General features: G+C 35.5%; 1 protein-coding gene across 2 annotated transcripts in view; it reads right to left on the bottom strand.

Annotated features, from left to right (window-relative positions):
* Window positions 1–603: 603 nt before the first annotated feature.
* The window catches only part of VAPA (VAMP associated protein A), a 39,833-nt gene continuing 28,498 nt past the window's right edge, over window positions 604–11,938 (bottom strand). The window contains exons 5-7 of one of the 2 annotated variants that reach the window (XM_081096868.1): window positions 10,030–10,164; window positions 5,234–5,407; window positions 604–1,369 (exon numbers count right to left, since the gene is read on the bottom strand). In XM_081096868.1, coding sequence (XP_080952994.1) covers window positions 1,211–1,369; window positions 5,234–5,407; window positions 10,030–10,164 — 468 coding nt within the window. In that variant the 3' untranslated portion in view covers window positions 604–1,210. The remainder of the gene's footprint in view (window positions 1,370–5,233; window positions 5,408–10,029; window positions 10,165–11,938) is intronic. The other variant, XM_081096867.1, reaches the window with a different exon arrangement.

Raw genomic sequence — 11,938 nt, 5'->3', positions numbered from 1 at the left:
TAAATAAATTCAAACCCTACAATGCATATTTATACTAAAAAATGTGTTTCACATGGTTAACAGATTTGCAAAGAATAAAGGAATTTCTCACAAAGAAGATTCACAAGGCTTGCTCAGTAATAACAAATTTCCATAATGGGAATTTACTTTGAGTGTCAAATTGGGCAGGAAAAACACCTACTTTTAACTCTTTTTACAAAATATTTATAGGGAATTATTAGGCTCATTAAAAAGCACTTGACTAGAACAACCAAGAACAAGTCTTTCTTGAGAAGATAAAAAAAAAACCTGTTTAAAATGGGATAAACACAATAGAGCCACAAGGGCATACACATAAACTGACAAAAATACAGCACTTTTATTCTCATGATATTTGCTTATTTTATATCTTGAAGACAAACTGATTATGATCTTCCAAAATACCAAAAGTAGCTTGAAATTTACCAATTCCTTTCCTTAATAGAATGAGGACTTTTACCTACAAATATTGTAATAACTGAAAGGGTTTCAATGCGAGATATAATTATGCATTATAAATTTCAAATTATCATAGACTGGACTCCCTGGTATCCCCATCTAATGACACGACAGACACAAACAAGCTATGGAGCAAGAATCTGTTAACAGTTTTATTTTTTTTTATGTTAAATACCATGGGACAGGATTGTAAGGATGAAAAACTCAGTCAACAACTGCCTCACAAGGGATAAGAAAAATTCTGCCATGATATTAGCAAAGGTAAAGGAGAAAATTTACACTGTAAGAGGCACCATTTCCCCACAGAATACCTCTTGGCATTTCCTGAATGAGTGGGATTAGCAATCTAAATAAATCATATTTCAAGAGGTAACAGCAACAGATAAAATTTAAAGGATTATTAAAATAACATTTACAAGACTCTGAACAATTCTTGAACTCTTATTAAAACCACAAAGAAAGAACAATTCTTTATTTATGAATTTCATAAAGGACTGAATGTGCAACTGACATCTGCTAGTGATGATCTGGTAATATACAATTTGTCCAGTAGCCGAACAAGTTGGTATTTATTGTTTTCTAACCGTAAGATATCATTAAAGGCAAAGCCTATATGACGCTGTACACACAAAAAAATGGTCACCGTGGGCCATACTACCAATGAAATGGTAGGTAAACAAATCATTTTCTGGTCAAGAGAAAATAAAAGAAATAGCACTCTGCATGCTTCAATCTACAAGATGAATTTCCCTAGAAAGAATCCAATGAAAATGGCTGCAATTACAACAAGAAGTGAAGGAAGAGGACTGGTGACATTATCTCTGAAGGATGCAGTTGAGGTCGATCCAGGTTTATCCGAGTGTGCTACCTTTCTGAGCCTTAAGCCTTCATCCTAGAGAGAAAAAAATATATGCACACACAAAAAAAGGTTTTAAATACAAATATGCATATAAGACTACTGAGCTAAAAATCAATAGACAGAAAGCAGATCAGTATGAATGTGGTTAGGGATGGGAATAAAACTAACTGGTATAAGGAAACTAGTTTCTAGGGTGATGCAAACAACCTAAAACTGGTTTCTAGTGAAGGCTACCCAATTCTATAAATTTACTAAAATCATTGAATTGTACACTCACAATGAGTGTCTTTACAGAATGTAAATTATACCTCGATAATGCCAATTTTAAAAACTGAAGCTAAGAAATATAATCTTAAAAGCATGAAAAATCAGATATGGCTGTATTTACATAAAAGGAAAAATCCCATTAAAATTAATACAATTAAAGAGTTCTGTGCATGCACTTATTTCCAAGGTGGCCCATAGTATTTTTACATTGGTTACACCTGTCCTAACCCCGCCAGCAAAGACTACCAGAAACAAACTTGTAATCTGACAGATTTACTGACTCATTGCAACCGGAGCACCCTATAGCAGAGGCACAGGTAAAATCTCACTGAAGAGACAGGCCTTTACAAGTTCAGGATGAAATTTATATAATATAGTATTTTGATATGCTCCAAGCAGAAGGGCTGTGTGTAAAAGAGCCAGCACTGGATCTGAACTGCAAAGTAGACACTGAATCCTGTTTCTTTAGAAACTACAAATTACAAGAGATGTGGCATGTTGTGTAAGAAACCCATCCAAAGCTCTGCACCTGGACTGAGCAGGGAGGCTGCTTCTCCGCACCAAAGTGACTGTGATGCTCCAGACAAGAGTGGGCTGCTTCATTCTTACTGTTAGGATGGCTTCACACAGCAAATTTTCTGACAGTCTATGATTTTAGGGGACAGTGTTTCTCGGTAAAACAGCAGTAGTCACTCAAAGTAGGAGGTTGTTATGGCACTTTATCTGCTGCAGTGTGACCTTGTGGAAAATACTGATATCTGTACTTGGGACCTAGGCAATTGGCTTTGTCAACCAAATGAATAACAAGGCACATTTTTATTTCCTCAGAGCAAGCTAATTTTTATTTTCTCACACTAATTCCTCTAGTGTACCAAGTAAATGAGTTCACCTGATGTCATACCTTTTTATTTGCATTACTAGATTTTTCTGAGGGTTTGTGTGTATTTTTTATATTATGCTAATTAGTCCTATGTGGAAAAATAGTGATTCCTAGCAAGAACTTAAAAAAACATTCCTGTCCTAGCCGGTTTGACTCAGTGGCTAGAGTGTAAACCTGCGGACTGAAGGGTCCCAGGTTCAATTCCAGTCAAGGGCACATGCCCGAGTTGTGGGCTTAATCCCCAGTAGGGGGTGTGCAGGAGGCAGCCAATAAATGATTCTCTCTCATCACTGATGTTTCTATCTCACTCTCCCTCTCCCTTCCTCTCTGAAATCAATAAAGAATTTTTTTTTAAATGTTTCTAAGTGATTCTGATTCATGAGGTCTGGGGAGGGGCTGGCCAGGTGCATTTTTAAACAGCTCTCTGGGAGATTCAGATAAGGGATAGATTTAAGAACCACAGAGATAGCATAAAATGGGGTAGTGACCAGCCCTGGCTGGTTTGCTCCGTGGTTAAAGCAACGGCCCATAGATGGAAGGGTCTCAGGTTCCAATTCCCAGTCAAGGGCCCATATCTTAATTGCAGGTTCAATCACTGGCCCTTATCGGGGTGCATGAGGGAGGTAATCTCTCTCTCTCTCTCTCTCTCTCCCTCCCTCCTTTCCTCCCTCCCTCCATCTTTTTCTCCCTCTCTCCCTTCCTCTCCTTCCGCTCTCTCTAAAAATTAATAGAACAAAATATCCTCGGGTGAGAATATTAAAAAAATGGAGACAAGGATGCTGATCAGAGAAATCAAGGGTTAATCTGGCACCAAATTGTGATGGGCCTTATGTATGAAAGCCTGAAATTGATTCTATAAGCCAGTGGTCCTTTTATCTGTCTTTTATCTTCTAGACAGCAGAACGCTTTTTCAAGTAACATCTCCTAGAGAACATCAGCCTATAAAAGAGCTGAGACCAGAAATTAAGTCTCACTCACCTATCTCCCGGTTCACTCTTCCTATTTTCCAGCCCTGCCCTACCTGTGCCCCTCCTACCCACCATTCCCACTTCTCTTCTCCCTGCCAAGAAATAAACAGTGGTTTTTGAACAAATACACTGAGCATGCTAAGGAACACAACTTTCATCAAAGAACACAACTGTACAAGTCATGGCAGACAAAGTAAAAGTAACAAAAACTGCATGATGTGTGAATATGAAATGGAGATAATTTTTCCACTATTCCCGACAGGTGGTGGGGGTAGGGTGGGGTCCCTAAGGGGATACTAAGGAATATGAAAAGATAGTCAGAAAAATTACTTCAACACGTATCAATTCAAGATATAGTGCCTTTGATTCAGAAAATAGTTCCTATGTGCCCGGCTCAGTGGCTGAGCGTTGACTTATGAACCAGGAGGTCACGGTTCGATTCCGGATCAGGGCACATGCCTGGGTTGCAGGCTTGATCCCCAGTCAGGGGGGCATGCCGAGGGCAGCCGATCAATGATTCGCATCACTGATGTTTCTATCTCTCTCTCTCTCCCGCTCCTTTCCTCTCTGAAATCAATAAAAATATATATTTTTAAAAGAAAGTTCCTTTATAACACTTAACAGAATAACCAAATGTAGATTAAGTTCCAGAATTTAGCTTATTTACTCATACATTTTTGTATCATCTACTTTGATACAAAAAGCTCGAAGCCTTAAAAAGAAATTTAAAGGTATTCAAATCTTGAAATAATTACTTGTGAAAGACTAATTATTAATAAATTCCATACATATTCAAACTAGTCCTCAATTCACCAGTCCATTCATTTACTCATTCTAATCTACTCATGACTTCTATATGCATGTGCCATGAATGCAAAGATGAATCCACACAATCCTTGCCCCCAATGAAACTACTGCCCACAAAAGAAACACCTCCAACAAGTAACAGGTGTGATGGAAACAAAGGAGATAGCATTCCCAAACAATTTTTCTTTTTTTGTTGTTGTTTTTTTGGAGGGAGAGTATCCTACAAAAGGTTATACTAAAAAGATGACAAGAAACAAGTACCAAGAGATGAAAATGCTGCGAGGGTAGGGTCAAGAATTCAAGGCATTCCAGTCAAAGGGAAGAACTTAAGCTAAAGCAAAAGAGAGATAATAAAACAGAGAGGATTCTTCAGGAAACTAGCCCAACACTGCCCAATACAAATATAATTTGAACTTCAAATGTGAGCCACATATGTAATTTTAAAAATTTTAGCATATTAAAAAAATAAAAATAAACTGGCAAAATTAATTTTAATAATATATTGTATTCAACCCAATATAACTGAAATATCTCAATATGTAACAATGTAACAAAAAAAAGATATATTTTACCTTTTTTGGAATTAAGTCTAAGAAATCAGTGTGTATTTTCCACTCACAGCACATCTCAATTCAAATTAACCACATTTCAAGTGCTCAATAGCCCCAGATGACCAGTGGCTGGCTACTCTACGGGCAGCAGGCAATTCATATGACTGGGGCACAGAATGTGAAGAGTACAAACAAGAGAGGAAGCTAGCAATGCCTAGAAAAATGAGAAGTCATGGTAAAACTGTCGAAAGAGGCTGGGAGTGGAGAACAAAGTACAGGACATAATCAAATTGGAAAAAGAAAAATGGAGGGCAGGGAGAATTGACCAAAGATAAATTTAAAAAGTGATAGATAAGACGACCTAATAATATTCACATATCCTATGCCTTCATTTAAATCAACTTATTTTCAAAAAACAACTTACTTTCAGGTTTCGATTTTCTTCTGACAGCTTCATCACTTCTCCCTGAAGTCTTTTACATTCTTCCATGAGTTTCCTTGTTTCAGTGTCATTGAGTGAAACACTATGTGGTTTTGGCATGGGTCCATCTTGTTTAGATGCATTCAGTGGAACAGCTTTGCTAGGTTCCATATCATTCTGTATTACAAAGACAGTGGAAATTTTTTTAACTGACCAAATCTCCTTACTGGTTTTAAACAAATAAAATTTAAGCTCCACAACCTTCTTTTCAAAAAAATTACTTAAAAGTTTTGACAATTTTCAATTAAGAATTTTTTTGATAGCGAATGTTATGGTCACCTGTGAGCAATTTTAGAAGAACTAAATCAGTAAATGTTAGCAGATAAGCAAGTAAGCCCACTCCCTCCTCTACTCCCATAACCCCTTGCACTTACCTCTACCAAAGCACTTATATCATAATAATGTATTTTTTATGTTCTTTCCTACAATACTTCAAAGACTGGAAGAGCAAGAGTCATTTCTCTTTATATTTACCCCTTAACCCAGCACTTTGACCAACAGTAGTTATTCAATGAAAGTATGTTGAATGATGAGAAGCAAATAGGAAGGTCATTTTCAGTGCTCCGATTCTGCAATTCAAATGAGTTTCTGGGAGGGGAGGGGGGATATCATGTAATCATTCCAATAAGATTAGGAAACTATCTAAGAAAACCATTTGAAAACCTAACTTCACCAAAGAACTTTTATGCATATATGCATAACCTATGGACAGACTAAAGTGTGGTGAAGGCCTGGGGAAGGAGTAGGGACAGGGTGGAGGGGATCAATAGGAGGAAGAAGGGGGAGGACATTTTTAATACTTTCAACAATAAAGATACATTTTTTTTAAAAAAAAAAACCTAACTTCAATTAAAGGAGAAAAAATGACTGAAGGATATAAACCTTCAAGGGGAGATACTAAACACAAACATATCATGGCAAAAAAAAAAAGAGGAGGAAGGGAGTTAATTCCATGATCTTAAACTCAAACATAAATGATCCTTTCAAATAATATCACTGTTTGTTTTAATTCACAAAATTCAATATGGAATCACAGTACATAGACACTTTTAAAACTATGAGCCCCCAAAATCTTAATTCTTACCAACACTTATCCATTTGAAACTAGTGGTAAAAGCATGAAGGTAAATATCTAAAGCAGTACTGTACCTAAGTACTCCTGAGCCTGTGATCTAAAGTGCCTCGATATCCTTCAATCCTAACATCATTTATCCTATCACTACAACATAACAATATTAGTGCTAGTCATCTTTTTAATGACAATTTTATTTGATTAAAATTTAATTTTAGACAAAAAAAACTGTTTTATTCAGATATTAACTTCTAACAAAAGTATTTCTAAATCAACAATATGGCATTCCACAGTACTCTATTATAAAAAATGTTTCAGATATATTTTGCTCTCTACCCATATTATTTCCTATTCTTTTCCTTAACAGTAATTATATTTTAAAATGATTTTTCAAGTGTGGTCAAATTCCAACCTACAACAAGTCCAAGTTCTGAAAATGAGGGTGGCATGTTACGTTCCTCTGTAAAAAAGGCAATAGTTAAAAGTATCATAATTGAGAAATCTTTAGGTTTTGGTTAAGAATTGGTGAAAAAATATCATGCTCATACCAAAAAGTTTCCTAAAAAATTAAAAGGAGATTCATGAGACCAACAAGAGAAAAAAATTATGAGGAATTGCCAAACTCTTCACAATTGGATTTTTATTATAAATAAATTCTTGAAATTTCAGAAAATTTAGAATTGAGAGCAAATTACCTCCAATTATCTCATCAACCCAACTATTATTCATGCTATCTTCCAATATTTTTTCATACGCATTTTGTAAAACCAGCATACATGTAGTATTTTAATCTTTATTCAATTATATGCATATCTTTTTTTTTACTTTAAATGACAACATGTCATTAAGTATTCTATTCTGTGTTTTATCAAAATTACTTAACCCACCCTGACCGGTTTGGCTCAGTGGATAGAGCGTCGGCCTGCGGACTGAAGGGTCTCAGGTTCGATTCCGGTCAAGGGCATGTACCTTGGTTGCGTGCACATAGCCCCTGTAAGAGATGTGCAGGAGAGGCAGCTGATCAATGTTTCTCTCCCATCGGTGTTTCTAACTCTCTATCCCTCTCCTTCTCTGTAAAAAATCAATAAAATGTATTTTTTTAAAAAATTTACTTAACCCTTTGCGGTCCAATTTTATTTTTGGAATTCAAACAGTCTAGTCCAAATTAATTGACGGGATTGAATGTTGAAGTGATCTGTCTCACTAGACCTCAGCTTGACGCTGGACCTGCTCCTAGCGCCTGGTCTGTTGAGTCAGCCTCCACGTTGGACCGAAGAGGGTTAAACATTTCACTCAGGCATTTAATGGGTAGCTTCCCACTCTTTGGAATATTTAACAGGTAGCTTCCCACTCTTTGGGATTTAAATAACATGTCAATAAATATCTTCTTACAGAATTAGATTTCCTTTTCTATTGAAATTTTCCTTAATGTTGTTATATTGCATTTATAACCAAAAGAAGAAATGTCATAACCAATTTGTGGAGCATAAACCTAAGACTAGGAATGCAACAGATACAGTGAAGCTTAAACACATTTCAAAAGTGAGCCAAGTCAGTCATGGAACAAGTTACATGGAGTACAATTGTATCATGTACTATTTAGGGCCCCTACAAACCAGTCAACATACATAAAGATGTAAAGAAATCTAATTTATTTATGTATAGTTGAAATATAAGCATATATAACCTAACTTAGTTGGGGATTAAAAGGAGGGGTGGGCTGAGTCATTCATGTAGTAACAATCTGAAGAGCCTGATGGGAAACACTAAGGCTGCTGTGACTGTAAGTATATGCTTCCATTCAGGAGCTCCGTTAGTGAGGTTTGGCTCCAGGAAAACAGCTTGTTCTTGAGAGTTGCTTCAGACTGGTCCAGAAAGTGGAGATTGGTTGTTCTGAGAACCATGAAAAAGGCAAACTAGAGGGATTCAACAACATGCTGCAACACTTAGGAAATTGATGAATAGTAACATTACATTAACATTATATTTAATGCTGTAACTTAGAATAAACTAAAAAACCAAGGCCATGATACCAATTAAGAAAATGTATACTACCTTGTACTTTTACCACTGTTTTATGTTATTTAGCCTATCTGCAGTAATCCCTTCTCCATCTGTGAGATGAATTTACTTCTGTATTTTTTTTTTTAACTTTCAGTTCCAATATTCTAAGTAATTCCTATTGGGGGTAATTAGACAAAAATGAGCTAGGGATAGGAACTCGGGAAAGGTTAAAATATAAAGCAAAGTAGCTTTTGCAATGAAGTCTTGGGAAGGACAGGGGAGCTAAAGAATGTAAATATGCGACTTCATTCTTGTGACTATTACGAGTAAGGGGTGTATATATATAAAAGCTAAAGCCTAGAGCTAAGGCATCAAATTGTTCAGAGGCATAATTAAGGTCTTACTCTTGGAAAAGGTATTATCTGAATAATAAGGTTACTGAAGATTTACTTTCACTCTAAACAACCAATTCTGTTACTCTAGGTTCATCAATAACTAATGATAAATTTACATAAAGCAGCGGTTCTCAACCTGTGGGTCACGACCCCTTTGGCGGTCGAACGACCCTTTCACAGGGGTCGCCTAAGACCATCCTGCATATCAGATATTTACATTATGATTCATAACAGTAGCAACATTACAGTTATGAAGTAGCAACGAAAATAATTTTATGGTTGGGTCACAACATGAGGAACTGTATTTAAAGGGCCAGAAGGTTAAGAACCACTGGCATAAAGGATCATTTAAAACAAATTTTAAGTCCTCACCTGAGGATATGTTTATTGATTTCAGAGAGAGAGGAAAGGGGAGTGAGAGAAATAGTGATGTGAGAGAAAGACCAACTAGTTGGCTCCCCTATGCTTGCTGACCAGGGATCCAAACCCCAACCTTTTGGTTTACAGGACAACGCTCCAACCGAACTACACGGCCAAGGGCAGGATAAGATGTTTTTAAACCAAACATATTCTCTACAAAGCCAAATCAAAGTATAAGAAATCTGTTCACTGTGGGGTTCCTGGGCTTCCAATAAGCAAGAAATGCTAAAGGAATCATACAGCAACCATTACACTACATACAAGTCAACACACACACACACACAAAGACATTAATAAATTCAAGTATGACCTAAGATCTTAATTAAGGGCTTATACCACAATTCTCCTACCATGGGGCATTTGTAAATAACCATGATAATTAAAAAGGGATTACTATTATTTGTATTTGATAACAAACCTAAAATAATTTCACTTTTTAAATATATAAACACAAGTACTTGCCTGGAAATCAATGTTTGCCAGCTCCTACCTTGATTGCCACAACTGCTTGTCTATTCAGATATGCACCTAACTCCCTTTTTAGGGAATGCTCCCAAAATCTCAGTGACAGGAAAAATTATAGCAATTTCATATTAATGTTCAAACTTACATTTATCCTGCTCACTACTGAGATTTTATTAAGTGTTAAATTTGTTTTTTACAGGACAGAGAATAGTCTGTGTGCATGATTTTTAAGTGAATTGTGGTTCAGTAATTTTAAACATAGTTGAAAATTTGAATTCTATTTATTTCACATAATACACTCACAATACCACGTATGGTAACTTACATTAACATAGCTAGTAACACTAGTAGACTCCTATGTCTGTTAACTCCCTAAAACAAACCTTCTGCTTCTCCTGTTTGAACACACTGAGTCCCCTGGGGTCATTCTTCATGTTATAACTGGCAGGAGTTGAAACTGGCTTGTTGATGATGCTTATTGAAGTGACAGCTGGAGCAGTCCCTGGTGGAGTTATACCCTGAGGTGGCATGGGAAACATATTCTCAGATTCACACCAAAGTCTGAGTTCGCCTGCATGGTATTGGGAATGACTAATACAGAAATCATTAGGCTCTAAAACATTCACATTTTATTCTATAAAAAGGTGTTATACATAAGAAATAATAGTAATAAATAATAGCTATGTTAACTACGAACTTTTTAGATTATTTACCAAACAAAATTAGCTATCATCAATTTGTATTCTGTTCACAAATTAAATGTGTAAACCTTATTAAATTTATGCTAGCCTCATAATGTCTGAAAATGAATACCTTCTAACTTTGTGGCTCTGAATTTTACTAATCAATAGTTGTCAATATCTAAACAACAAACACTTCATATTTTCTTACCTTTGATAACATTCAACCTGAACAATTTTTTAAGTTAAATGAGTTTTTCCCCTTGAAGTTAAAAAATTAAGTGGTTTATAAACCTCTCCTGTACTTAATGATACCACCCCTCTCCCCAAATACACACACACACACACACACACACACACACACACACACCCCTCTCCCAGGACCAATAAATAAATTTAAAGATGCACATAGCATTCCATTATATCATTATCTCCATTTTCCTATCTTCTCAAATTCCTCTCAAATAAAAATATTGCCAAAAAAAAAAAAGGTTAGAACAGACTCTGAAATAATACTTATTGGTATCTAGGTTACTGTATATAATAACTAAGAGAACTCTATCTTACTTAATAACGCACTGTCCCCAATCTGTTCTTTATCTCAATAGAAAATAATGTATTAATTAATCATAAAATGTCTATACATAAAGACCCCTGAAATGACCTTTTCTTGGCAGCCCTTCATTCTTCATTAAGAAAAATCATTGTTTTTTCCTAGAAAATATCATTAACAGATGTTTTATGTATAGGGCATAAATGAAATCCAATACATTTCTTAAAATTGGGAAAATGTTAAGTAAAGTTGCAAGTCTCAAAAAAAAAAAAAAATTGAACCCAAAGAACTGAATAGGTGATAAACATGATTTAAAAAAAAAAAAAAAAAGGAGTTTACTAAAGACACATTCAATCCTGAAAAAAAGCACTACTACTAACTGGCAATTAGATTTAATACAGAGTTGATAGTAACAAAAAAGAGCTAATACTTCAGAAAGCCCCACTTTATAAAATAGTCAATGTTTTAGTATCATCTGCCTCCTGCTATCTACAACCCAAGAACCATGCCGAATGGTTCTAAGTATGAGCACTGAACATAACAACTCAACTGAACTCCATGGGCCATTCATTTACTGAGATATATCCAGTCAAAGACCTGCTGTTCTGTAGGACTAGGGAGACCACACATTTCAGTGTGCTTAAAGGCAGTATTAGCTAATACTTGTTATCCAGGAATAAGTATTAATAGTACCTCTTTTCATTCCAAAACCAAAGGGTCCTTGGATTCCTAGGTAACTCTATCTATGATCCAAATTAGACAGCTATTTCCCAAAAAGAAGCCCACATTCTGATGATGGTTCACATAAATTAGAATTGTTCTGTTACAAAAAACAACTTCTTTAAACTATAAAAATAAAAACAAGGACTCAACCACTACACACTTCTAAAGCTGGCACCTTTTTCATTCTACAAGATTGATTATAAAACTTCAACATTTATATAACTATTATCAAAGTCCTGAAAGAACTGACAAAAATCAATAAAATAACATAGCCTTTTCCACTGTTTTTAGAACATGCATATGTCCAATAATAGCATACCTAAAAAGATCCAGATC

The sequence above is a fragment of the Myotis nattereri genome (assembly GCF_964212035.1).
Source record: "Myotis nattereri genome assembly, chromosome: 8".
NCBI classification, from domain to species: Eukaryota; Metazoa; Chordata; class Mammalia; order Chiroptera; family Vespertilionidae; genus Myotis; species Myotis nattereri.
The sequence above is the reverse complement of the archived record's forward strand: the minus strand, read 5'-3'. Positions and strand labels throughout refer to the sequence as shown.